Raw genomic sequence first — 27,500 nt, 5'->3', positions numbered from 1 at the left:
CAGGCAGCGCCAGCCACCCACACGCACACTTCCGAACGGGGCAGACCCGAAATCGGAAGTAGCATCTCAAACTGGAAATCTGGGGGTTTTTTTCCCCCGGTTTGGCAGTGATGGCCCCGATCATATTCACTTCTGTTATTTTAACCCACAATTTAGCATCACTGGTTGCAGGAAGGAGACAAGATGCATCAAACAGCAAGAGTCTACACTCACGGCCCAAAGGCAACTCTGGAACCACAGTGACAGTCAGGATCCTGAGACTGATTATTATCTCTCTGTATTTGAGATCAGTGTGCACTAACACACACACACACACACACACACACACACACACACACACACACACACACACACACACACAAGCACAGACACGACAAAGAATGCCCAACATCTGCACAAATGAACCTAAAACTCCTGGCGATTCAGTAATACAGTGGATGATGACAGTGGCCAAACCTCTAAGGTGATATGCAGTGCAGTTGTAAGGGTCAACAACGATCACTTGCACTGCATCTGTGCTACAGCAGGTACAAGACAGCCCCGAGCGACCCCGAGCTGTCAATCAAGCTCCAAGGTGGTCACCTGCTGTGTGGATGTTTGTGTGTTTGTGTAACAGCGGTAACAGGCAGTGACAAGATTGTCCATTATCCCTGCCGAATGTCCCATTCAGCTCACTCAGAGGGCCTAATTGAAGTCAATTGGGGAGTGGAGAAAGAGGGATGAACAGGGAGAGAGGACGAGAGTGGGAGAGGGATGGAGCGAGAGAGAGAGAGAGAGAGAGAGGAGAGAGAGAGAGAGAGAGAGAGAGAGAGAGAGAGAGAGAGAGAGAGAGAGAGAGAGAGAGAGAGAGATTGGCTGAGCAAATCTGGGGCAGCCACTTCATCATTGGGGGTGCAGTAAGGGTAAAAGAAAGAAAGATGTATCTTTCCTTCTGTGCTAAATTAGCAAGGAGATTAATCTGTTTGGACTGTACTGTTTTCCGTTTTTATAGTCTGATCCCCTGCCTTCTTGTATGTGTGTGTGCCCCCCGCCCGCCCGCACACACACACACACACACACACACACACACACACAAAGTGATTTGTCTGTAATGCCAGGTCAACACAGTCTCACTGTGCAGGGGAGTTGAGTCAAATAACTGCCCAGCAGGTGTGTCTGGGCTTTTCCAGTGTTCACGTCTAATTCATCTCCACCTCATACAGTCTGATCAATTTGTTTCGTCATTAGAATTCTGTACCCAGTTCTGAAGTTCGGTCATATTGCATACTGCATGCACAGCATGTACAATACGCTGCCCAAGTTACATTACAAGAAATAATGTACATAATGTACAAATAGTACAAGAAAACTAAATATATCACGAAATATCTAGCGTAAATATTATATCAAAACGTGTTCGATCCCGGGACGTTTGTCGGAGTTCTTTGGACAGCCATTATGCACATTAAAAGTCATTTTGTGACGGCGCCCGCCTTGGAAAGAGTAAATTAGTCATATTTAACCTATACATGAAACTGAATTAGCAAATAAGCGAATTTCAGCCAGGCGTCTTTGATTCGTATTAATTATGAGGTGCGCTCTCGTGCGTCCTGAGGCACAGCTAAAAAGGCGATCTGGTGGACGTCGACATGACAGGCGCGCACTCGCTATGTGATCACTCAGTGGGACAGTACTGCCTCAATGAAAACCAACAAACTAACATTAGCAGACTTGATATTTACACAATACAATTATATATATATATATATATATATATATATATATATATATATATATATATATATAATGTTTTGTCTTTTGCAATTTCATTGAATTTAGTGGCATTAAAAAGACACATGCCGTGATTATTAAGGATTCAGAATGGCTTAAAAGACTTTGATTATGGAGGGCACACGCAACTGTTACAGAGCACCGTGCGAGGGGACACGACTGCCGTGCACTGAATTTGGACCGGAGCGCGCGCGAGCTAGCAGCGCCCGCGAGCCCGCGAACCCGCGAGGCTGTTAAAAGGAGAGGGATGAGAATTAATTTGGGGTTTACAGTTTAAAGGTTGGTGCACGCGTGTGTGCCATTGTGCGTGCCTTTGCGCGACTGGCTCAAAAATATATTTGCATAGGCAAATGTGGGGGCTATTACGCATTCGGTCATGAGGTAAGACGAACAAGGGGGGGAAACACTTGTGCTCACCGTTGCCTTGATGGGCACGTACAGAACCGGTCTCTCCGACGCTCCGCTCTTATCTTGTTGCCCGTCACTGTTCCTGACTTGGAACCCTTTGGATTTCACCCAGAACTTAAATTTGGCGTTGATGTGGTTGCTGTCCATGTATGCATCCGAGTCTTCACTTTGTAAGAGCGTCTGTAGGATTTTGTTGTATTTACGCCGCGTGACGGTCTTGGTTTTGCCGGAGTCGCCGTAAGTACGGAGGCACCAGTCCTGAAACCCACCCAACGGTTCCGATTCGGACACCTCGACGCTCCTTTTTGACAAATCCGCGTTCTGTTTCTTCGTTGACATGTCTGCCTCCGTCTCTTTCTCTCTCTCTCTCTCTCTCTCTCAAAACTCCCAGCTCCTTCAAGTGGAAAGAGTGGGTATCAAAATAAGCTAAACCCAAATCTGTCACGGTCCAGTTCCCAACGTCCCCTTTGAGTAAGATATTGGGCTGTGCGTCCGGACGAGCTGCTACCTCGTTGAAATAGGTGTATCCCGTCTGCACAACGAGCCCGTAGTCCGTCTCTGCGCGTCTGTGTCCTCACACCTGTTTGCTGAGCCGTTTCTCCGCCTGTCCCAGAGGATAACAAACAAATGTCGGTCCCAATATCCCCCGAGAGGAACCGAGGGAGGGGGCCGTCCTACAAAAACGTGCAGCCTGTATCTCCCACCTGTATGCTGCAGCCCAGATCCCCCAGCCAATTAAAACCAGACGGGTCAGTCCTTTTAAATACACATGCTCAAATTTAACTAAACAAAATACATGTTCGGGGTGGGAAAAAATGTCAGATTGCGACGCTAGCTGTCAAATTAATGGTTAAGTGGCCTTTGTTCGGGCTCCCGAGCTGGTTGGGCAGATGCAGCGACGTAGGCTGGGTGAGATAACCCAGCACACCCCCCCCCCCCCCTCGGAACCACCTGAAATCGCTTACCACCTGTTAGAATGACTGTCCCAGCCCGAGGTCTGTCCGACCAGAGAACCCAGAACAGTCGTCAGATGGAAAATGGGGTCCACTCTGGAGTATATGCTGAAATATCATGTAAAATATGAAGTCATGAGTGTCATGAGCGTTGCTCGCGGTGGTGGGACCGGGTGCTAAAATACAGGAAGTGCTCCTGTCACGAAGCGACCCAGATGCACACACAAAGACGTGGACCGTCCCATCATTGAAACGACTGGATGGTGTTTTTTTTTTTTTAAGAGAGTTTTTCGAGTTCGCTTTTAGCGCAGGGGGCGGATAATTTAACTGCCATCAATTTCACACGGGGAAATTTAAACACCCTTTACACTGACATGAAGTTCGGTGTTGATAAACAGCTGGCTGCGGGTAGGTGGGCGCTGGTTACTGGAGCTGACGTGTTTGCCAAGATCACATCAGCTGCGTGTTTTCAACACGTTTGTCGGTTAAACTGTTTTCTTTAGACCGTCAGCGTGGTCCACCCCCCCCCCTTCCCCCCATTTTTTTAAAAGCGGATGCTACACACATTCATTCACTCGCTCTCACCTGTGCATAATCTTCAACGAGAAGGCATAATTTACAAAAAATTACATCTTTACAGACTTTAGTTCAGACTTTGATCTTTTGGTGCAAACAAGGTCTTGAGGAACAATTGCAAATTAGCATTAAATTCGAGTTCAAAATAAATGTCTTGTAGGTGTCAGGAAGAATTGGATGTTCCTAGTTTTAAAAGTTGGTCTACAAACCAAACAAGTGTATTTTTTTTAACGTAGGCTACTACATATTTGTAAGACTCTGTTCATCAAGTCCATCTGAACACCTGTACAGTTTAAATGACCCTTGATCTCCTATTCTGACAAGACAAAAAAAGCAAAACCAGGTATGGACCCTTAATGGAACAGTTACGTTGAAATACAAACAGGTACATCTCCATGGAAAAAGAAACGTCTAATATACAAGACCATACAAGGCACTATTGTGTAAGGAGAACCTGCCTCCTCTTTCTCTCACATATTTAGTGGAAAAGTCAAACAGAAACAATATTACTGTGGGTCAGCAGCATACTTACAAATAAGGTATTGTGAACAAAATTCATTATTTCAGTATGGAGAAGTATGTGAAGCACTTGGTAACATTTTACTCTATTTGCTTAAAATTTGAAACAACATGTAATTAATAATAAATTCTCAATTAGAAAATTAAGATAATTAAATGGGTTCCTCTATTCTCTGTGTTTCTGAACTGGATAATTGTCCTTATATTAAGTCCTTAAAGGTGGCAAGGTTTTTTGGGATAGGAGGGGGTGGGGGGTTTGGATGCATTGACATGAATCCACTTTCTGTTAAAACCTAATTTGCCCAGAGGGTCCCCCTTTCATTATTAAGACCCAAGCACCAATACCTGTTTACATGAATATTCAAAGTGATTGCCTTTCGAATAGCTACCCAGAAAGTCGTGTAAAGTGTTGGCTGATCCTTTACTGCCACTTACACTTATGACTGAACTTCAATTACAAATGAATTTAAGACAAAACCCCATTTGGAGACACTTCCCCATGGGACGGTTGTAACGAACTGCTCCATGGACACTGTCTGCCAACCCACAACCCGTGACAAAACACAGAGTCCTCCAGGGCAAAAACCGCCTGACAGCAGGGTTGCATCGAAATAGCCTCTCACTTTGGGAAGTGAAAGTGGGTTTCAAAACTTTACCGTCTCCCTCCCTGCCTTCTTTTCCCCTTTTTAAAAGCTTTTTGTTGCCCAGCCGGCCCGACAGAGAAGCATGAGCCTGCCCGAGAGTGGTCAGTCATCTGTGGTTAGCCCACTCGTGTCTGTTCTGCAAAACACCGTGTCACCCTGTCTGTCGAAATCACAACCGCTAGCCTGTGTGAGTAGTCCCGGTGTTCTGTGGATTTAAGAACTGGGATGATTTTCAAAACCAATTACTTCTTGTTTGCTCATATGGTTTAAAACATTCGTTTGAATTCCTCTACTAAGCATGAATGCTGGTGCATGTACGGACGTCCTGTAAACGGGGCTGACGGGCCTCCAAAATCTGGGCACACGCTGCCGGTAGAGGGTTTACTGTGATTCCTGTCATGAGCAGGTCACTTGACATGTTCCACCGCTGAAGGAGAGGATGGGTATGGTACTCCCTACAGCGATACAGACAGCATTCAGACTGCAGGAAAGTATGCAGTCAGTAACCTACAACACTGCTTCGGAAGTTAAACCGAATTATTTAAAGCTAGTGAAAAAATGTTTGTTTGTCCTGAAGTGAGATGGTTGCTCTGACCATAAAGGCTGTGTGTTTCATCTAAAAAAGAACTATGTTCAAGAATCAATAAGAACATGTCTTCATAGACACAAACAAAAGTGACTTCCATTCAATTCTTTGTTTGCCTAGGTCTGTATATGTCTGTCTGTGTTTGCCCAAAAAAAATGTAGGTAGTTAAGTCTATCTGTTGCTATGATGGCAGTATTTAGTAAAGGCTGTGGGTGCATTGCCTACAGTGTGCTATGGAGAAGAGTTGTTTCTCTCTCTCTCTCTCTCTCTCTCTCTCTCTCTCTCTCTCTCTCTCTCTCTCTCTCTCTCTCTCTCTCTCTCTCTCTCTCTCTCTCTGTGTGTGTGTGTGTGTGTGTGTGTGTGTGTGTGTGTGTGTGTGTGTGTGTGTGCATTCAGGTACTCTGCCTGTGCCTGTTTTCTGGTATTACAAATCAGGGTTCTACATTCATTTTGGAGTGTTCAACACATGCAGCACTATCCCAGCACAGACAGTCAATCTAAAAGATAGTCAAACAAACAGAGTCATATTAACACAGTCAAACTTACAGTCAGACTAACATTCATACTAACACAGTCATACTAACAGTCAAACTAAGTGATAACAGACAGTCAATCTAACAGTCAAACTAACAGTCATACAAACAGTCAAATTAACAATCTGACAGTCATACTAACAGACAGACAAACTAACAGTCAATCTAAAAGACAGTCAAACTAACAGACAGTCAAACTAACAGACAGTAATATTAACAGATAAACAGTTAATAGACTACTTGTCTAACAGTCATACTAACAGTCATACTAACAGTCAAATTAACAGTCAATTTTGACAGTCATACTAACAGACAGTCTGACAGTCATAACACAGTCAATCTAACAGTCATACTAACAGTCAATCTAACATACAGTCAAACTAATAAACAGTTAAACTAACATAGTCATACTAACAGTCAAACTGAGTGATAACAGACAGTCAATCTAACAGTCAAACTAACAGTCATACAAACAGAAAGTCAATCTAGTCATACTAAGACAGTCATACTAACAGTCAATCTAACAGACAGTCAAACTGACAGTGATAACAGACAGTCAATCTAACAGTCAAACTAACACAGTCATACAGACAGTCAAACTAACAGTCAATCTAACAGTCATACTAACAGTCAAACTAACATACAGTCATACTAAAAGTCAATCTAACAGACATCCAAACTAGCAGACAGTCATACTAATAGTCATACTAACAGTCAAACTAATAGACAGTCTAACAGTCATACTAACAGTCAAACTAACAGACAGTAATATTAACAGACAGTCAAACTAACAGTTAACAGACTACCTGTCTAACAGTCATACTAACAGTCAAATTAACAGACAGTCAATTTTGACAGTCATACTAACGGTCAGTCAATCTAAAAGACATTCATACTAACAGTCAAACTAACAGACATACTAACAGGCAGTCATTCTAACAGTCAGTCAATCTAACAGACAGTCAAACTAATAGACAGTCAAAATAACATACAGTCATACTAACACAGTCATATTAACACACTAACAGATGGTCATACTAACAGTCAAACTAACAGACAGTCAATCTAACAGTCAATCTAAAAGACAGTCAAACTAACAGTCATACTAACAGACAGTCAAACTAATAGTCAAACTAACCGACATACTAACAGACAGCCATACTATCAGACAGTCTTACAGTCATAACACAGTCAATCTAACAGACAATAATACTAAGAGTCAATTTAACAGACAGTCAAATAGTCAAACTAACAGACATACTAACAGGCAGGCATACTAACAGTCAATCTAACAGACAGTCAAACTAATAGACAGTCAAACTAACATACTGTCATTCTAACAGACAGTCATACTAACACACTCAAAATAACAGACAGTCAATCTATCAGACAGTCAAACTGACAGTGATAACATAGTCAATCTAACAGTCAAACTAACAGTCATACCAACAGACATTCATACCAAGTCATACTAACAGTCAAATTAACAATCTGACATTCATACTAACAGTCAAACTAAAAGTCAATCTAAAAGATAGTCAAACTAACGGACAGTCAAACTAACAGACAGTAATATTAACATACAGTCAAACTAACAGTCATACAGACAAGGGTGAAAACGGAAGTGGAGCAACGTGCAAACAAAAACGTCTCAAGAGATTCCACTCCTAACATCAAAACCAGCTGTGCACAGCTACTGCACGAGTGACTGGACATTGGCAGTAATTCCAGATCACTATGTGCAGACCCAGTGATTGTTACCATTAAACAATGATCAAATTGTCTTACGTGTCCTTTATTTAATCTGACCTGTCTGTAATCACTACTGAGATGAGATTCCCTAGTTTTAATAGGATCATTACAAACAGGCTCTTTCTAGTACCCAACATGAACTGAAAATACGTTTGATTAACTCAGTACCGTGTTTTGTTCAATGCTGGTGAGTTGTAACTGAAATTTGACACAAGCGACATTTAAATGGGGATTCCCTCATCCCTCATGTCTCATGGATGTGACCAAATCCTTAGGAAAGCTAACGTTCACAGTAGTGGTTGATTGTAGTTGTATGAACATCACTTCAGACAACATCAGTCACTCAGATGGGCACAACGTCGCTTCACCGATCTCCATCGCTTCTCTCTCGTTGTTTTTGACAGAAAACCGAGGCCGGATCGTTACAAGCGTCACACATGGCCGACGGCTTACTGTGTTATTGTCACATGAGCCATTTGGTGCCTATTTGGTGTGTTTTAGCACGTGGCTGCCAATAAAGAATCCAGATGAATCTTGGCCCATTGTGTAGGTTGAGGTTGCAAAGGCGGCTTTTGAGAGCAGTCCAAAGGTAAACACTAAAATCTTTACCATGGCTGTCAAAGTAGCCATCTCATTCTGCACAAAAGTGCAAATGCACTATCACAGATTTGATCTCATTGTGACAGTATTGCAGTACTAGTTATATGGTGGCAGATGTTGGCTTGGGGTTAAACCAGGTACCTTGTAGCGGCAAGCTTGCATGTACTTCATGAAATGATCTGATTCTAAGGAATATGTCGTATGAGGTGGTTATACCTTAGCAATATTTGGAATCTGCAGTTGTAATTCTTTACTCAACACGAAAGGCACAAGTTCAGTTCAGTGTTTTATGGCCATTGCATTAACAATGCATATCATTGCATAATATTACATTGCAAAACTAGGGCAGAATGAGACACTTGAAGCAGCCAGCAGCCAAACACCCATCGATCCCCAACATTGCACCTCATTATTGTTCTGTCCTAAGTCTCTACACTGCTGTAATAGCTATTTAATGATCTGCAATCCATCTTCTGTAATCAAGACGGTGCCTGGAGCCACCACAGGCCTGGAATGCACTTGAAATGTATGAATGCTGTTAAACTCATATGGTGGCAAACTACAAAACCCACAATGATGTGCATAGTAATCTGCTATACAACTTTGTAAACTGAGATTGGGCCTATTTGATTGGGACTATTTTTCTTATAGTCGCGGTTAGCGGCCGCACTTTCTATATCGAGAAAACGCAGAAATCTTACATTCTAACCTCTCAAAGCGATTCTAATTGTAAAATGATAAAAGCAATAGTCAAGGACCCACCCCGCTGTTTAATATGCAGTGTGTCTGGTTTCTACAGGTCAACCCCCAGGCAGGACTGCAACAACCATACTAAAGCTAGCAGAGCATAGTCCAGGCATCTCCATGGCAACCACTTTAAAAGTGCAAGACCTGGAGCACTCCTCCGCACACAGCGGAGAGATGGAGAGAGGGGGAGAGGGGGAGAGACACAGTGGGGGGGCAGGGGCGCTTGTGTTCTCTCTCTCTCTCTCTCGCACAACCTCAGCGTCCCAGCGCTGGGTTGGCCCCGTACTCAGGTGTACCTCCCAGCAACCCCCGCCAAGGTGGAGGTCTCACCGAGGAAGCTCACACGGGCGATATGAGATCTCCAGCCTGTCCTTCAGCTGTGTACAAAGACGTGCTGTTGACAGGCTGGAGCCTCCGTAGTGCAGCGAAGGCACATCCCAGAGAGAGATGGGGAGAGACAGATAGATGAAGAAAGAGACAGAGATGGGGAGAGAGAGAGACAGACAGACAGAGAGAGAGAGGTGAGACCATTTGTGATTATATTTTGATTCTTACAGTAGGAGGAGGAAGCATCAAGAAGTGGCAAGTCAACTCCTTTATTGTCAGCCCCAGAGAACTTAATCAGGAGCAGAGATATGATATGATAGAGATATGATAGATATGACATGATAGATATGATAGAGATATGATATGATAGAGATATGATAGATATGACATGATAGATATGATAGAGATATGATATGATAGAGATATTATAGATATGACATGATAGATATGATAGATAGAGATATGATAGATATGACATGATAGATATGATAGATATATTATAGATATGACATGATAGATATGATAGATAGAGATATGATGTGATAGAGATATGATAGATATGACATGATAGATATTATAGAGATATGATATGATAGAGATATTATAGATATGACATGATAGAGATATGATAGATATGAAATGATAGATATGACATGATAGATATGATAGAGGTATGATATGATAGAGATATTATAGATATGACATGATAGATATGATAGATAGAGATATGATATGATAGAGATATGATATATATGACATGATAGATATGATAGAGATATGATATGATAGAGATATTATAGATATGACATGATAGATATGATAGATAGAGATATGATAGATATGACATGATAGATATGATAGAGATATGATATGATAGAGATATGATAGATATGACATGATAGATATGATAGAGATATTACATGATAGAGATATTATAGATATGACATGATAGAGATATGACATGATAGAGATATGATAGATATGACATGATAGATATGATAGAGATATGATATGATAGAGATATTATAGATATGACATGATAGATATGATAGAGATATTACATGATAGAGATATTATAGATATGACATGATAGAGATATGACATGATAGAGATATGATAGATATGACATGATAGATATGATAGAGATATGATATGATAGAGATATGATAGATATGACATGATAGATATGATAGAGATATTACATGATAGAGATATTATAGATATGACATGATAGAGATATGACATGATAGAGATATGATAGATATGACATGATAGATATGATAGAGATATGATAGATATGACATGATAGATATGAGAGATATTACATGATAGAGATATTATAGATATGACATGATAGAGATATGACATGATAGAGATATGATAGATATGAAATGATAGATATGACATGATAGATATGATAGAGATATGATATAGGTATGACATGATAGAGAAATGATAGAGGTATGACATGATATCGTCGCCCTTGGCTTGCTCGCTGGGGACTAGGACTCGGACACTTGTAAAGCTGCTTTGTGACAACAACTGTTGTAAAAATCGCTATATAAATAAAATTTGATTGATTGATTGATTTATATGATAGATATGACATGATAAATGTGATAGAGATATGACATGATAGATATGAAAGAGATATATGATGTCATATACATGATAAAGATATGATTTGATATATGACATGACAGAGATATATGATAGAAATGACATGACATGACAGATATATGATAGAGATATCACCTGATAGAGGTCTGACATGATACAGATATGATTTGATAGGTACATGTATATTGACATAGATATGATATGATGAACAATAAACAGCAGTCACACAGGCAGCTGTGTGTGTGGTTTATGAAAACGTGTTCCAAAATAGTAATGGCAAGCTCTGCTCTTATTCTGGTCTTGCCAGACTTCAGAAAGCGGGTCAGTGTTGAGCCCGAACACATCACTACAGGCGACAGGTGTCTGGGCGAGTTTGGCTCTTCTCTGGGCCTCTTTGCGCATGTCCTTCTCTTGAAGTAAAAACTGAAGGCTGAATTAGTGGAAAAAACATAAAAGCAACAGTTGATGATTTTGACAACTCTTAACACAGGGACATATTTAGTCTAAGTAACTGAAACACGGATACGCATGCTCCTTGGACAAGGACAACCAAAAGGAACAGAGAGGTACAAGTCTTTTCTGGGCTTCAGTAAGTCTGTCTCTGTGTTTTATTGACTCACCTGACCTTTCACCTTGAAGTCTTGGGTCATCTTAGCACTATCATTGTAGCTACCAAGAAGACCCATGTATGTTGGGGGAGGGGGGCATGAAAGAGAGAAATAAAGAAATATAGGAAGAATAATGGGAAATAATTAAGTCATTACTTAAAAACCCAGTGTGTGAAGGCCTGCTTCATTGGCCTCATACTTCCTTACTGATACTTGCCTGGTTCTCCTCTCCTGGTCCTTTACAAATCAACATGTTTTGACACTCATAATGATTTTTTTTCTGTTTATTTCACAGTATGAGATCTACCACCTCAAATCTACCAGTATTGGTCTGAATAGATCAAATGACAGAATCTCCTCTCTAGATCTTTCTGATGTGATGCCATATAGTGGTTATACTCTTGTGTAGTACAATATAGTATTGGGTGAGCATGTGTTGTGGATTTCCACAATTGCTTTCTATGGAGCAATGATCCATATGGGAAATGGTTCAACATCATTTCACTTAAGCACCGATGGTTCAGAGGTATGATCCCTTGTCCAATCCAGAACTATTGTAACAAAACGTTGCCAAAACAGAGAAACTATGAACCTCCCTCTGCTCCTGTACCTCCACTCTGCTGAAGCTCGACGGAGATTTAATGGTGGATGTGTGAAAGTATTCTGTACAGTCTACAGGTTGGTTTGGTTTGGTCTTTCCTCCCTTGCTGCTGTCTTGTTAAGTTATTTAAGGCCATCAGACCAAATATAACTACTTGCTGTCTCTTCCTCTCTCATATCTGAGCAGCTAACTCCCCACAGCTGTACCCGGGCTTCACCTTGATGACCTCCATCTCAACTTAAAACTCCTCTCTTCCTCTTTCCCACTCTTCGACTCTGCCACAGTCATGTGTCTTTCTTCCGCAACATCTTTGACCTTCTCCACTTTATTCTTGTTACTTCTTTATTTCTCTCTGGTCTGAGTGCTGAGTGCACATTATGACTCATACTTGAGAAAAATTCTCTACCCAATTAAAGCGCAGCCTGTGGTCTGTGGCGCCCCCTAGCGACCGCTGTACCTATTTGCAGACTTAGAAACCTATACGCAGGAAGCCAAAGTAGAGACGTGTTGCCAACTCGTGGTGTGATATGATCTTTATGTTATGCGTCATTATTCTTACGTTATGTGCCACCATTCCTTCTCCAATTTCATTGCTTATGTCCTGTGCATGGTAAGGTTTGGTAAAATGACAGTATACAGGTTTACTAGGTCCACACATCTTCAAAGAATTATATTAATAAACCAACAGTAAGAGGAATGGTTACAAGAGCATTGTGGGTGTTTGTGTGGTTCTATTACTGTACCCTACCCCCTTAACTACAACAGCAGGCCCAAGGGAGGGGAGGAGAGAGACAAAAAGACAGAGTGCAGGAAAGGAAGAAGGGAGGAAAGAGAGAGAGTTGGGGGAGGGGTCAGCCTTGGGATAGGCCTGGTACACTAGCAGAGAAGAAACAATGGGACGGGCATGGTTGCCAGGGCAACATGAGAGGCTGGAGCTTAGGTGAGTGGTAACTAAGTAACAGGAGCAAACAACAGATGAGGATTAGAGCGGTACCCTCGTACTGGGATGATATCAAGGCGTAGAGCAACACAAATAGCAATAACTTAAATACTCACGGATATCGTCACATCCAAAAGCAAAATTCTGGTCATTTACAATGTGTGGAATGACAAGTGAATGAGAAAAAAAAGAGAAACTCAATGTGAAAATTTAAAATGCACCAGCATTGCACTTGCACATCTGTCTATGGGCTCCGGAAGCTTCACTTATCCCACTTGTCTCAGGACCACAAGTGGGGACCCCCTTTCCGCCAGGGAGGCCCCTTATTGCTGCCTGCTCTTACCAGATTAGAGCAGCTCTGTCTGGCGTGAAATACTGCAGGAAACCCCTTTGGCTGCTGAGTGGCCCAGTGTGCATGGCAGTGTGAGCGTTGCGGTCTGCCCCTGCAGGGAGCAACAGAGAGAAGCCATCAATTATAGCCCCAGTGTGGAAAAAGAGGATCGAAAGGTTTTGTGTGCAGGTGCGCGTATGTGTACACGCGTGTACTGGCCCCGGGCTGGAAAAGTGAGTTTGCTAGTAGCCGGCCCAAAAGCCCACACAAGCTCAAATGAAGAAGGTGGAGGGAGAGGAGGAGGAGGAGGAGGAGGAGGAAGAGCAGCTCACATGCAGTCAACAACCGGGACAGAGCTGCGGACCAAAGAGGAAGACACCACCGTGCAGGTTGAGCTCACTTCCTGTTCAAAACCACACGCTGTGGACGTGGGAAGCCAGGAATAGTGTGTGTGTGTTTATCTCCGCCACCACTGCCTGGGCCCGTTTGGCTACACCCCTTGGTGAACTTATTGAACTGTACATAAGCCTTTTCTTCATGACTGAGGCTGCCATCACAGAGAAGTTCTCCCACTGCCACCAACGGCTCAGCTCACAATACCCAAATCTATTTTCCATCTCCATTTGGGATCTCTTTAACGCTAGTTAAACGCTAGCTAACCCACTAGTTATACCTACTGCAACCAAAATCAGACTGATTCAAACTTTGCATGTCTTAGCCACCAGGGCTATAATACTGTGCATGGGAGCTGTGCTGAACAGAAGCATTGACAGGGTTGCCAACTCTCACGCATTGAGCGTGAGACACACGCATTTGACCGTTTTCACACGCTCTCACGCCACACTTCCGATATCTCACGCCGAAAAAAAATATCCAGTTTATTTACCTCAGATCCACATATATGATTCAATACGTTACTAGTTCGCTAGCTCTGGCGCCATCCACCGGCGATATAACACTGAATCTGTGTGTCCGTTAAGGCATTACCTTAATACTGAGAGCCAGAAACCAAAGAAGCTATTCAACAATATTATTCAGCATATGCTACTGCTCATCAAATGGTCTTTTACCGGTCAACAGATAGACGTCCTTCATTTCTACACCCTATTTTATTTGGGTTAGCAAGAATTTAAAGGTCATATACCAGAGTTGTACAAGTCTCAACGTGGAGGTCAACTTCTATTCAAAGAGTCACATTCTCTAATGAATCTCCACTCTCCATATCTGAGCTGTTGAGATTAAAGGAAGGCTTATGTTAGCAAATCTCTAAGGCTCCTTTTATTCAGAAAGCATTAGACTAAATTGTACAGTTCATTAAACCATGAAGGTGGTGCAATGTACTCTATCACACCTGTCATGTCAAGCCTTGTGCTGTTCAGCAGGCCAGGCTACAGCTGACTGGGAATGGCTCCATTCAAGTTGGAAACATCTCGGTTGACAGATGACAGGTCCGAGCCTCGGAGCCAGGGACAATGTTCGAGCTGCCTCTGTTCACGCATCGCTAGAACCGTGACGAACGAGAGGATATGAAGAACCACGCGGTGAGGCCTCGTCTAACCACAGTCCGCTGCAGTGCTCCCCTCCCGCCCCAGGAGGAACCTCCCACACCGTCACCCACATTACTGCCTTCTGGGCAGGTGGAGGAATTTGACATGATGTACATACCTAGACAGTCAGACCTTCAGGGTAACTTTCAGGATTTGCATGTAGGGAAATGTCATGCTGTGTATTACATCGGAGGGCCAGAGGGATCTAGAGTCAGCGCTCTGGCACGCTCCTTGCTACAGTAGTATTGCATTATAGTAGTAGTAGTATTACAGCAAGCACACACACTAGCACGAGGTCAAGCACTCCCCTGGTTCTAATCCTACCTGACAGATCCACACCAATTTATCCTTGTACATAATATTGTGAAAAAGTAAAAGATGGTGTCCCACCAGGATCTGTATTGGGCCCCATATTATTCTTATTACACATGCTAAACAAGGCACAATCATTCATATGCATTGTATTAGTTTAGATTGTGATGCAGTTGATACTCAGTTGTACGTATCTTCCAATCCAGATGATGTCAATAATACTCCCAATATCGACAACTGAGACCAGGAAAAAAATGGATGTTGTCTAATTTTCTTCTTCTAAATAACGATAAGACTGACATGTTACTTCTTGGATCCAAAGGTGCAAGAAGCAATTTGTGTAATATTCCTCTTACCCTAAATATTTTGCAGTAAACCTAAATCTACAGCAAAATGCTTAGGTGTCACTATTGATTCTGATCTTTCATTTGACACACACATATGCAATATCACCAAGGCTGCCTTTTCCATTTACGTAATATTGCCAAGCCGAGACATTTACACATTTACTTATCAGATGCAGAGTAACTGGTCCTCGCTTTTGTCTCATAAAGATTGGACTACTGTAATGGGCTTTTAATTGGATGCTCTAAAAAGTCCCTGAAGAAACACCAACTCGTACAGAATGCTGCAGCCAGAGTCCTAACTAGGGCTAGAAAATTCAATTACATTAGTCCTGCTCTCTCTGCATTGCACTGGCTCCCAGATAAATGTCGAATTGATTTTTAATTCTTCTAAAAAAGAAGCGCTACATGGTCTTGGCCCACAATATCTGAGTGTACCCATCTCGCCTGCTGCGTTCTCAAAATGCAGGATTTCTTAGTTCCCAAATTGAGCAAGGACTACAGCCAGAGGTAGAACGTCTCTTATAGAGCCCGTTATAGAACGTCCAGTTCTTATGAAGGTGTAGAGCTCTGAGGCCCCCAGTCGTCTGGTAATCTGAGATATTGATGCCATCATCCAGACATGTCATGCATACACTCTAGTTGTGACAATGATTTGGGTGTAAAGCAATGGCTCAGTGTGACCCCCTCATGACTGTGGTCACCTCCAGGCCCCTTTAGTTATGCTGCTATAGAAAAGCCTGCTGGAGCCACATGCTAATCACTGGCATGTGTGCTATATACAGTATATGGATGTTTGATTCAATGTTTACATATTAAACCTGCATTTTGTATCTTGGTTACATTTCTACCAAGCACCTAGAAAATGCTCTGGCTTGCCAGCAGACATGTTGATGAGTCCAGTGGACACGCCGGTACTGTCACCTACCAGAGATCCAACATCCACATTGGAGAGACTGCTTGGCCTACATCTAGAACTACAGAAATGGACCAATAGTAGCTGGGCTGCCCAGTGGAGGATGGGTTCCGTTGAGTCTTGGTCCTCCCAAGGTTTCTTCCTAATCCCCGCCTAGTTTTTCCTTCCCACTGTAGCCCCCGGTTTGCTCATTAGGGATTTGGACCCATGCATTTTGTAGAAAAAAAAAATCGCTGTATAAATCAAATTGACTGACACATGTAACGAGTGGCCATTTGAATCCCGTCTCAGCTCCCCGTGCACATGTGACATCTGAGCGGTTGCTGTAGGGGCTTTCTTGAAGAGAGCTTCCTCTTTTCACTCCAGTGTAACGGTAGATGTCTCTGCATATCCTTCATTTCCTCTCAGGCCAAAACGCAACGTGCACTTGCACAAACAAGCACGCAAATGTAAGTGTCTCCTGGAGACAGCAAGCATTACCTGACAAAAAATTCAAGACTGACAAAATAACATTCCATAGTGATGTGGTCTTCAGGAGATCATTTTTAGCGTGTACACTGCCTTTCAAAAATTTGGACACATTACTTTATTATTTTCTACATTTCAGAAAAGTATTGAAGTCATTAAAAGAATGAATACATGTATGCTATATTCTTTAAAGCAGTTACCTATGTCTTGAAGACATCATCACATATGCTGAGCACATGTATGGGTGAGACTGAAGTTTAAAATAGAAACGATTTGCTGAGGGGACATAAAAAATTTTGTTTGCTTTTGTGCAAATTTTTTGTCTTGGAAAATCAACTACCGTTTTTCCTTTTGTTATAGCAACAAATGTAAGCACAAACCATTAGATTGAAATGCATTTACGACATACATTCAGTGAAGTGTGTCCCAACTTTTGACTGGTACTGTATTAACAACAGGCCAACTGGGACAGTATCTACACCAGGCCAACTGGGACCGTATCTACACCAGGCCAACAGGTATTGTTTTCTCACCAGGCCATAAATAGTCAGCAAGGCCTTGGTGCGACAGCCCCAGGTTCTGCCCTCTTAGAAGGTCGACAAGAGACCGCCATCTGTTGACATCAGAAAAGGATAGTAAGGTAAGAGATGCAGGGAGGAGGGAGAGACGGGGTGAGACGGGACAGACAGGGAGAAGGCGGGAAAAAAGACGGGAGAGGACGGGAAAGAAGACAGGGGTGAGACAGGGGAGAGGAAGGGAGGAGAGGACGGGAGGAGAGGACGGGAGGAGATCTGTTTCCCATTTTGCTTCAGCTTTTCTCCTTGATTTGTTGTCTCACAGTCATTGGACTGACGAAACCCGTAATCTCTCACACCTGATTCTGCAGTGCATTCAGTGGAACGCGTTCAGACATGCGAGAGAGGCAGAGGCAGAGAGGGGTATGGAGACCACAGTGAGCAGAGACGCAACAGAGAGTCTCAGGGTAACGGCAGTCACACAGTTCTGAAAGAAACATCAAGGAAATGTCAAAGAAAAACAGAAAATTATGAAAACGACAAATGTGAAGCTCTGTCTAGTTCTCTATTGAGTAATGGCCCCCAGGGCACAAATACCATCTCCAGACAGATGACACTACTCCATACTGCAGAAGAGAAAAATAATTGTGTATGAATTCATTCCTGAGTGCTTGGCTAATTGGGTAATAGATGCATTTAGGCACAAGGATGAATATAATTGCATATGCAGTCTTTGTAATTTAATCAGTAATTTGCTCTGTTAATATATCCCCTTGAAATGCACTGGTGAGAAAATAAATGATGAAAAGTAAATTAGAGATTAAGTAAATTTTACTTTGCTAAATGAGATTTATTTTGTTAGATTTATGAGAAAAGTGCAAAATAAAGAAAGTATACTTCATTTTTATAACAAACGTCCATCAATATGGAATTAACTTTTCTGTGCATGAAACCATTAGTACACTCATTCACAAACATACATTAAAAATACATTCATTCACACATACACACACACACATTCAGAGGTCTCTGTGATTCAGTGGGAATATTGACTGGAGAGGTCCACTATAAAGTGCTCCGTCACCTCAGCTGAAGCAGTCCATACACGCTTTGGCCCGTTCCAGTTCATGAAGGAAATTATAGAACTGGGGCAGGGTCAGTTCTGAAAGGACACAAAGGAAGAGACATCCAACTTACTGTCGCACATCACAAATAACCAGCTCAAAAACATACGCCAGAACACACAGAATTAGTACTGAATTCTTCCAAGGCTCATGCCAATATCAGTATGTGGCAGGCATTGAATTGTACTTCAACATAGGCTATTTTAATAAACAAGAGTAATCTAGCAATAAATGAATAAAATGTTTAAATGTAGTTTGCCATTTAATGCAAACTAAAAATTGTTACATTGTGGAGTAAAAAATAAGAAACAAAGTAATATTGCCATAAAGGAAATATTGTCAGGTAGAACTACCTTACTGTGTTTTCATATGAAATATTAAAACAATCCAAATATGCACATTTACTGTTTTTATATTTGTAAATATCAATATGACCAGACATTTATTTAACAGAACCCTAGAATTTCTCATTTCTAATGTAATTTTTAATGTGAGCTATGTAAAAACATGTTCATAAAGTAATGCAAAAATTGCTTTGAAACAAATCCAACAATACAAAAACTAAAGGCCAGACCAATCTCAGAATGGGATCAGGCCTCTTCCTGTTTCAATTACTGGGATGTCCCACTAAAAACGTGTTAAAATATTACAAAACTTACCCATGTAAACATTTTCTGTGGCGTTTCCTTTTCTGACAACGAGCTTAAGCTGCAGGGAATTACAAAATCAGAATGAGAACAGTGAGCATTGCTCAAGACACATGCTTTATGAAGCAAATCAGCCACTGAAAAACTATCCGTTGGATGTGCAAAAGAGAGGGCTGTAAAACATCTCCTGTTTTCAAAATGTTCAAATGAAGAGAGCTGATAAAGCAAGCCCTCTGGTCATGAGGCATTTGTGCAAGTGACAAATGACTGGCAAGTGGAAGAGGGGGAGAGATACGTGGAGATAAAGGGAAGCAGCTGTGCGCTTGGCATCCATACAAACCCTCCGGTAACCAACCACACAAAATACATTTGTGGTGTTCCGTGTCTTCAGGGCAGGCAGAGCTGAGATCAGCCAATCATATGGATGTTCTCTCTCTTTAACGCCTGCTGCCTACATGTCTTTTCTTTCCTCACTCATAACATGGGTATTTTTCTTTATTTATGGATAAACCATTTTTCATTTGTTCAGTTATAAGAACAGACACATATGAAAGCACGGTTAATCATGGCGGGTTGGCTTTGGTGGAGGACGCCGGTGAAATATTCTACCCGTGGGAAGATGTTTTACCTGTAGGAAGATGTTTCCGGCCTTCTGCAGCTCACTCGTTCCTACAGTGACTGTGAATGCAGGGAGACGTTTTATACACAGTGCTCGTGCAACGGCTTTTCCCTTCAGCTAAGTTTAAGATCATCAGCAATTGCTGATTAAAGAGGAAACAACTGGGTCATAATGGTCTCCAGGAAGCCGCACAATTCCAGAACATTCCGCCAAGTTGTCCAGGGTGGAAAATGTTCCAAATGTGGGATGCAGTGATGTTAGAAATGCAATACAAGAGGTTAATAACCTACCACCAAACTTCCACTCCATATCCACCAACTGGTTGACCATCAGCGTCTGTCCAACTGCCAGCCTAGACAAGACTGGGTAGTGCACCCTCCACTGATACAGGCAAACAAAGACATTACCCAACACTATAAATCTGTCTTAGACGGCACATGCCCAATTTGCAGGCCACTGCCTGTTTCTGTAAATAATAATCATGACATACCTGATCAGAGAAGTGAATTGCCTTGTCTTCATTCAACCCTACAAAATAATATAAGAATATGAGAAATGCATGCAAACACTCAACATTACAGGGATTCTTGAAATTCACACAGCCACATATCCTAATTATTACCTAAATTTACACCTGTTTGTTTTAAGAGCTCAAAAAATCTTCTTTTCTTGGCTGGACTAATATTAAAAACACTGGCAGCTCTTTCTTGGGCATTCTCCATATTTGTCCATGAACAGTGTGTCGAGCTCCTGATGTTTACATTCCCATCAGTCCCGTCCTTCAGCGTTTGAGCAGAACAAGCAGCAGTCACTACTGGTTTGTTGTGAAACAGAGTGTACAGGAAGACGTACCCAGTGTAAGCAGATCCTCCTTTACTTTCTCAGTTGTCAGATTCTTCTTCAGAGCCCCTGAGAAAATGAACAATCTTCTTGAGTTTCAAAAAGCCCTTAGATGAAAAATGACTGGGCTACTAAAGTAATGCTTACTTGGAAATCTGGCCATCCATAGTATAACTACTTGATGATCTTTTAGGCCATGTTAATAATTAACAGTCAATTGAGTAAATAATGCACTGGCCAGCAAATTGGTTGGGATACTGATACTGGGCCATCATAAAGAGCATGATTAAGGTTCAGGAAAATGTATCTGTTGTCTCCTTCACCAATAAGATAGCAGCGCTCTCTTTCTGGGACAATGGGCTAGAATTCAGGCTGGAGGTTATGAGTGGGTGAAAGAGCTGGGAGGGGGTTTCCTCGTTTTCTCATTACCGTGTGGAAGTAAGAGTACACTCTTCATTAGGCCTCTGAGTGGACCTGGCCCCATGCCATTCTCTCCTGCAAACTCACTCAGCTGCACCAGGAAACGCTCCGACTGAGCATGTGCACACACACACCACACATGCACATTAATCACTAATTCCATATTTCAAATTTCCAACAGCTCAAATGCACATAAATGGACACTTCTTCTCAGAGTTGTATAATCCAGGTTCAGAAAGTAAAAGTCCTCACCAGGATTTTGCTCAGGCTTCCTGGATTGTGTTGATTCCACTCATTTTACCTGGATTGCACTAATTAGAAATCTAGCAAGCTTGAGCCAAATCCTGGTGAGGACTTTTACTTTCTGAACCTGGATTATACAACTCTGCTTCTTCTCAGCAGGCAAATCCTTGGTTGTGTAGTAGGGGACAGTCCTTGTAGACTAACCAAAAAAAAGATCACTCACCTCTTTGGGCTCTAGCAGGAACTGGTATATTAAATCAGTCAAGCTCACAAATTGCTGAAAGAAGCAGAGAGTGTAGTTGAGTGGCTTTACAGATTAGAAATTGGACAGTTATCAATGTATTAATGTGTAGTGGTATTTAACCCAATGATAATCTTTCTACTTCTACTATAACTAAAAGTAATAGCCAAATACATATTTAATAATTTTAAAATTATTTTAGCATACATCAGTAAATTTTAAAATTTTTTCAGCATATTTTAACACTATATGAAAATGCATGACTTTTTCAGTCACTATAATGACACAGCTAATATCAAGGGGGTCTCATAAATATATGATGCATTTTAATGTCAGCTATGAGAGAAATGTATGTAACCCTAATCCTTGTGGATGATTACCAATGTGTGCCATTACAATGTCAAGACTACCCTTGATAAAAACCTGTAAAATGTAACTGAAATGTGCAAGAAAAATTTGCAATGTTTTGTTTTCTCCATCATTTACCTTTAACTAAAGGCTGCCACTGGAGGAGTCAATATGACTGATTGTTTGTTTAAGTTGACATTAACTATCTAATCCATTTGCTTGGAAATGAGTAAAGATATGGATATTTGAGTAATTTTGATCAAGTTTTCTTTAGTTCATCAAATTGATGACTTATAATAGGTTGGAATTTATAGCAACCTAGAATTCTGTTGGAGATTTGAGCTGTTTGGGTGGCCATTAACTCCCCCCTCCCCCGCTGGACTTTGAACTGTGACGGTTGTAGTGAGCAAACAATGAGATGCAACATATGGGATGCTTGAAAGGAATCTGGAGAACTGGGACCAGGAAAATTAGTCCATGTTTAACTCTGTGGTTAAGAAGTACTGAAAGGTCAAATATAGTGATATTAATAGCTCTGATACAAATGACCTGATACAAATGAACAAGGCCTAAAATTGGATATAGGGCCTATATATAATCTATAGTAACAGAGGTACTATATGGATTACAAGACTGTGACAGCAGCAAAGCAAAAAAAAGGTCAACAATCATAAAGCCACTAATAGGTTTGACCTCTGCTTGTGGCATGTAAATTAAAACACTCTGGATCTGGTATTACTACTACTGTACCTATAGGACACTTGGGATTTTGAGTCAGAACTGCTGCTTTTGAAATGTTTTTAAATGTAATTAGGTTTTAAGCACAAGCTGACAATTGATGCATATTATTTTTATATAGCTCACAGTTCAATTCACCCGTGTTTATTTAATATGAATAATGTAAGGTGTCCACTAACCTAACTGGGAAATGAACGAATGTGTGGACTTTGTTGCTCAAGTGCTGACAAATGCTATCGCTTCATTTTACAACATTTTTACAATAATATAAGCACATTGTGTCAAATACACTTCATAAATTAAATCTCGTAGGTACAGCAGGTTAAGTCTAAGCGCCTCAAATAAATGAAGACAGGAAGCTAGTCGACTAGGTTTAGCATGCTAGCTTATAGCTAAACATAGATAGCTAAGATAGATTATCCACAGGAAAACATTCGGCAATGAAATACTGAACTCTTACCTGTTCACTGAATTTATTCAAGGTCTGGAAATCGTTGCTCACATTATCGGGCAAGGTGTCTTTAGTAAAATGCAACTGCAACATTTTGTTCAATTTGCCTGTAAAGTTTGTGTCTACTGTAGTTCGCCTTTAACATCTGGTTCAAGACTTCCGCACACTAGTCAGTCGTGGGATTCACATCAACACTTTCGACATCGGCGTCGTCCGTGGTTTTGGGGTGATCTCTTATTCGGCTGACAAAGTTCCCCCAAATGTGCAAATAATAAACACATTTATTATAAAAAAATATTAAATATAATTTAAAACAATTCTTGTACGTTTATAGATCGTTATATGTGAGGGTCACAATGTATTACGCACACTGTGATTTGAGCGTAAAGTGATTTGTGGGTTTAGTGGCGAGCGCATCGGTCCAGCTGTGGTTTCAGTCTTTTCAGTCTCTAGTCCTAGACCTGCTTTTGAATCACGCAGCATTACAACGGGCAAAAAAACAACGTTCACTATGATTTCATAGACATAGTCATACTGTAAAGGGATGACAGGTGTTACAAGAAAGAGTTCAGAAAGGGGTTAAATCTGATAAAGTAAAACTAGTTTCACTTAGTGAGAGTGCGATTCGAGACCCGGGAAAAGTCACGCCTGACTACTGGGGCAATAGACCGAACGGAGAACGAGACTCAATTTACATATTCGCCCCAAGGCTTTAAATGCGTGTGTAAGAGCGAAGTGTGACTCATCTTGATCCTTCGGCAACCTTTGGACTATCGAAAAGGATTCGTCAGTCTTAGTTGTAGCACTTCTTTAATCAAGCATTCCAGAAACAGGTAAGTTTCATTCCCCTTTTTTTGCACGGACCTCCTCGTTGCGCGCTCTCGGTGAGAGTTCACGCGTTTGAAGGTATATCTCACCTGCATGTCGCCTGCTATTCGTGTTATTAACGTAAAAAAACTTGAAAGTTATGACACTTTACTAGTTATTGTGTTTTACACGAGGGAATAGCAAATCGGTTGGCTCAGGGTGTGTAGTTCAGGTAGAAGAATGTTCTTAAAAACGGTTACGTAAGTTGACATGCATGGGATAGATAGTCTAGGTGATTTTTATTGTATCTGTATGTGAAGTTCCGTGAATGTTCGGGCTAATTATAAACTCGACTGCATCATTTTCCCCAGATGTTTCGTGAAGGTTCGAGCATGGAAAGTGTGCTGCGGTTTCTTCCATGCAATACAGTCGGGCTTTTTTGTTTTAATAATGCTTAATTTATGGTAAATTTAGAGTTTAACGATATTTTTGCCACGATTTTAATCTTTGTGTTCTCACATTTTAATTTTAATGATGTCGACAAATCCTGAAGTAGCGCGAGCGCATGTGAAGTATAATTTCGGTATGCAAAGGAAGCGCATGTTGTAGCCTGTTATTGTTGCATTTCTGTTGTAGCATAAAGTTATTTTTGCTTTACACTGCTGATAAGTCTACATCATTATAATTCAGTGTAATAAAGTGCAAAAAGCCTATAGAAAAGACACATAATCAATTAATCGATTCTAACAAAGTGGAAAGTATTAAGATGTTATTCAATATTTTTTTTAAGCTATTTAATAGGAAAACACCTGCTCCCTCAATAAAACGTTAGGCAGGTGAAATCCATGGTGGGTTGAAAACGAGCTGCGTTTTCTATTTATGGGCAGTAAAAGCGTGCTGTGATCATGTTCTAAACACGTGTCAGTTTGGTGTTTAGGTAGGATAGAAGCGCTAAACGCCAGCGGGGCCTCGCGCAGGAATGTCGTGCCGTCACTTGGTTTTTTGCGCGGGCTCATTGTAACAGTTACTCACACGGACAGCCGAGCTCGTGCACTAGCTGACTCACAGATTTGGGCTCGCGGGCGCTGCAGTTTTCGGGTGTGCAGACGAAGGCCCCTCTACATCGCGCACACTCTTATCTGTAGTGAGAGCATGGAGGCGCCACAGGTATCTGGCATTGTTGCCGTGAAAATTGAATAAAGGGAAAATGTTTATTCTGTAGGATTAGATTTCACAGTGACAAGGTGCAATGCTCATTCAATAAGGTATTTTCCACAATGAGCGCTTATCATACACTTTAGGACAGCTCCTGGAATGTACAGGAATGTTTAGGGGAGGTACCTTTAATCACAGGCCGTATTGGTATGGTTTTGTTCCTCGAAGATTGTCATCTCTGTGTTGACATTCAAGTTTAATGGGGCGTTGAGGCTTGTAGCAGGCTGCATGTCCCTTTGAGTTTGATAAGACTGAGGTGGAGAAGTGTAGCTCATCTGTGTTTGGGGTGAAAATGCATTACTGTTTCTAGGAATCCAGTTTTCCCCCACAGAAAACTGCTGGAGATTATTGGCAGGTTATGCAGAGAAAGCACTGTCCATAAAATTATCCTTTCCATGGCTTGCCAGTGTAAACATGACAGATAATTTCTGCCATTTTTAAATCTAGGTTTGAATTTAAAAATAAAAAAACATTGTAACAAATGATGCACAGTTCAGCATTGGCAGTTACATTCCGCATTCTGCAAGTGCAGGTTTGTAGTTATCTCTCCGTTTAGGTTATCTTTGAGTGAGATTTGATTATGAACTACACCAGAAGACCTTAGCTGTACGTTCAATGTTTCATTCTCTGTTTTGCTTTCTGTAGTACCTTTCTACCTACATGCACACACCTATACACGCACACACACACACACACACACACACACACACACACACACACACACACACACACACACACACACACACACACACACACACACACACACACATTCACAGAAACCCCCTCCCATTAGGTTTAGTCCCTAATCTCTGTCACTCAGGCTTTCACCTTTGATGTGGCCTCTCTTTGTGTTCTCACATTCACTCACATTCACTCATTCATCTTTATGGACGCTCCCTCCGTGTGGCATAGAAAGTGTTTGTGTGTGTGTGTGTGTGTGTGTGTGTGTGTGTGTGTGTGTCCTGTAGTGCCTGTGTGTTCATGGAAATATATGAAGAATTAAACAGTCCTGGTTGGTGTGTGCGTGTGTATGTATGTGTGTGTGTCTACATACACACTCACTCATGTTAGAGCATGTGTGTAGGTGTGTGTGTGCACACATGTGTGTGCGAGTGAGTGTGTATGTGAGCTTGCGATGTCTGTGTGTTAGTATATATTGCCCTTATTTGCAGGATGCACCTGGAACCCCCGTGTCCTGTGTTTCAGCTGCATATACGGGCTTGTTTAGGTACCATAAGTGCGCACATGTGCAACTTTCCTCCTGCTTTAAAGGAAAGGCAGCCTCACAGGGGTGTGAGAAAGAGAAAGAAGCTTAAGATTCACACAGGCACAACTTACGTGGGCTGCTTCCCCGCCCAGACCCAAATGGCCCCGGTCGCCGCTCACAAAGGACAGCGGCTCCCACTCCAACAGCCGCTCTGCCGCACGGCCTAGAGCCGCTCACACGAACCCGGCAGCTCTTCATCTCGCCCGCCATCTTTCAGTGGGACTGGGGGCATTGCTGCCGTGTCATTAGGAGGTGGGGCCTGGAGATCAGCTGTATTGACAAGGAGAGTGGAATTGTTCTTCTGGGCGGTGGTGATGATCCTCCACCCTGGCTCTCCTGAGGGACTTCACGTGTTTACACTGCCAATTGTTATTCATGTCTTGGGTTAGGAGATCTGGCAAAAGTCTGTTTACCAACTGAAGACATGAATAATATACTCATAAGAAGGAGCTTCTTTGTATGGGGTCTGCATAGGTAAAAAAAACATGGGGCCCCAGCTGTAGGTTGGTCCCTATAAGCTGCTCCTAATGACCTTACCTGGGTTAATCATTACCATTAACATTCCTGGAGGGGAGATGCGTGTTCTCAGGTCAGTGGGCTCTGTGACCTTCACATACCTGCCAGTCTCACACATCAGTGAGTTACACCTCAAACTCGGCCCCGGCAAGACCTAACAGACCTGCCATGAGGTCTGTAGAGAAATTCACAGGTTGAATCTCCCCAATGTCTCCCCAGTTCTCTCATCCTTGCCCAGACTTTTAATTCAGTCCTCGTGTTCGTCTGTGTACGGGGAGCAAATTTTCACCTCAGGGGTTGCCACAAATAGTTTTACATCTGCGAATATGAACAGCAGCTGAAATGTTTACGATGCCATGTTGTTGTTTTTTTTTATTGTTGTTGTTTTTGTTTTTATTTATTTATGA

At 41.8% G+C, this 27,500-nt stretch overlaps 3 protein-coding genes across 8 annotated transcripts in view; 1 reads left to right on the top strand and 2 right to left on the bottom strand.

Annotated features, from left to right (window-relative positions):
- The window catches only part of nol4lb (nucleolar protein 4-like b), a 70,510-nt gene extending 67,123 nt beyond the window's left edge, over nucleotides 1-3,387 (bottom strand). Inside the window, exons 1-3 of one of the 6 annotated variants that reach the window (XM_076984582.1) lie at nucleotides 3,144-3,385; nucleotides 2,687-2,782; nucleotides 2,188-2,572 (exon numbers count right to left, since the gene is read on the bottom strand). In XM_076984582.1, the coding sequence (XP_076840697.1) occupies nucleotides 2,188-2,517 (330 nt within the window). In that variant the 5' untranslated portion in view covers nucleotides 2,518-2,572; nucleotides 2,687-2,782; nucleotides 3,144-3,385. Of the gene's footprint in view, nucleotides 1-2,187 lie in introns of all 6 variants that reach the window. The other 5 variants (XM_076984581.1, XM_076984579.1, XM_076984580.1 and 2 more) reach the window with 5 other exon arrangements.
- Nucleotides 3,388-18,442: 15,055 nt separating this feature from the next.
- commd7 (COMM domain containing 7) lies at nucleotides 18,443-23,480 on the bottom strand. The gene is made up of 9 exons (XM_076983874.1): nucleotides 23,298-23,480; nucleotides 21,734-21,787; nucleotides 21,277-21,379; nucleotides 20,860-20,916; nucleotides 20,498-20,535; nucleotides 20,298-20,388; nucleotides 20,017-20,066; nucleotides 19,401-19,449; nucleotides 18,443-18,779 (listed from the first exon to the last, which is right to left on the bottom strand). Exons 1-9 carry the CDS (start codon nucleotides 23,379-23,381, stop codon nucleotides 18,703-18,705), a joined length of 603 nt encoding a protein of 200 aa, XP_076839989.1. The 5' UTR covers nucleotides 23,382-23,480; the 3' UTR covers nucleotides 18,443-18,702.
- A 274-nt stretch (nucleotides 23,481-23,754) lies between these two features.
- Nucleotides 23,755-27,500, top strand: part of dnmt3bb.1 (DNA (cytosine-5-)-methyltransferase 3 beta, duplicate b.1) — a 33,017-nt gene continuing 29,271 nt past the window's right edge. Inside the window, exon 1 of the mRNA XM_076983871.1 lies at nucleotides 23,755-24,121. The gene's annotated coding sequence lies outside the window, so the exon portion shown is untranslated. The remainder of the gene's footprint in view (nucleotides 24,122-27,500) is intronic.

The sequence above is a fragment of the Brachyhypopomus gauderio genome, chromosome 21 (genome assembly GCF_052324685.1).
Source record: "Brachyhypopomus gauderio isolate BG-103 chromosome 21, BGAUD_0.2, whole genome shotgun sequence".
Lineage (NCBI taxonomy): Eukaryota > Metazoa > Chordata > Actinopteri > Gymnotiformes > Hypopomidae > Brachyhypopomus > Brachyhypopomus gauderio.
This window is presented reverse-complemented; position numbering and strand designations above follow the sequence as displayed.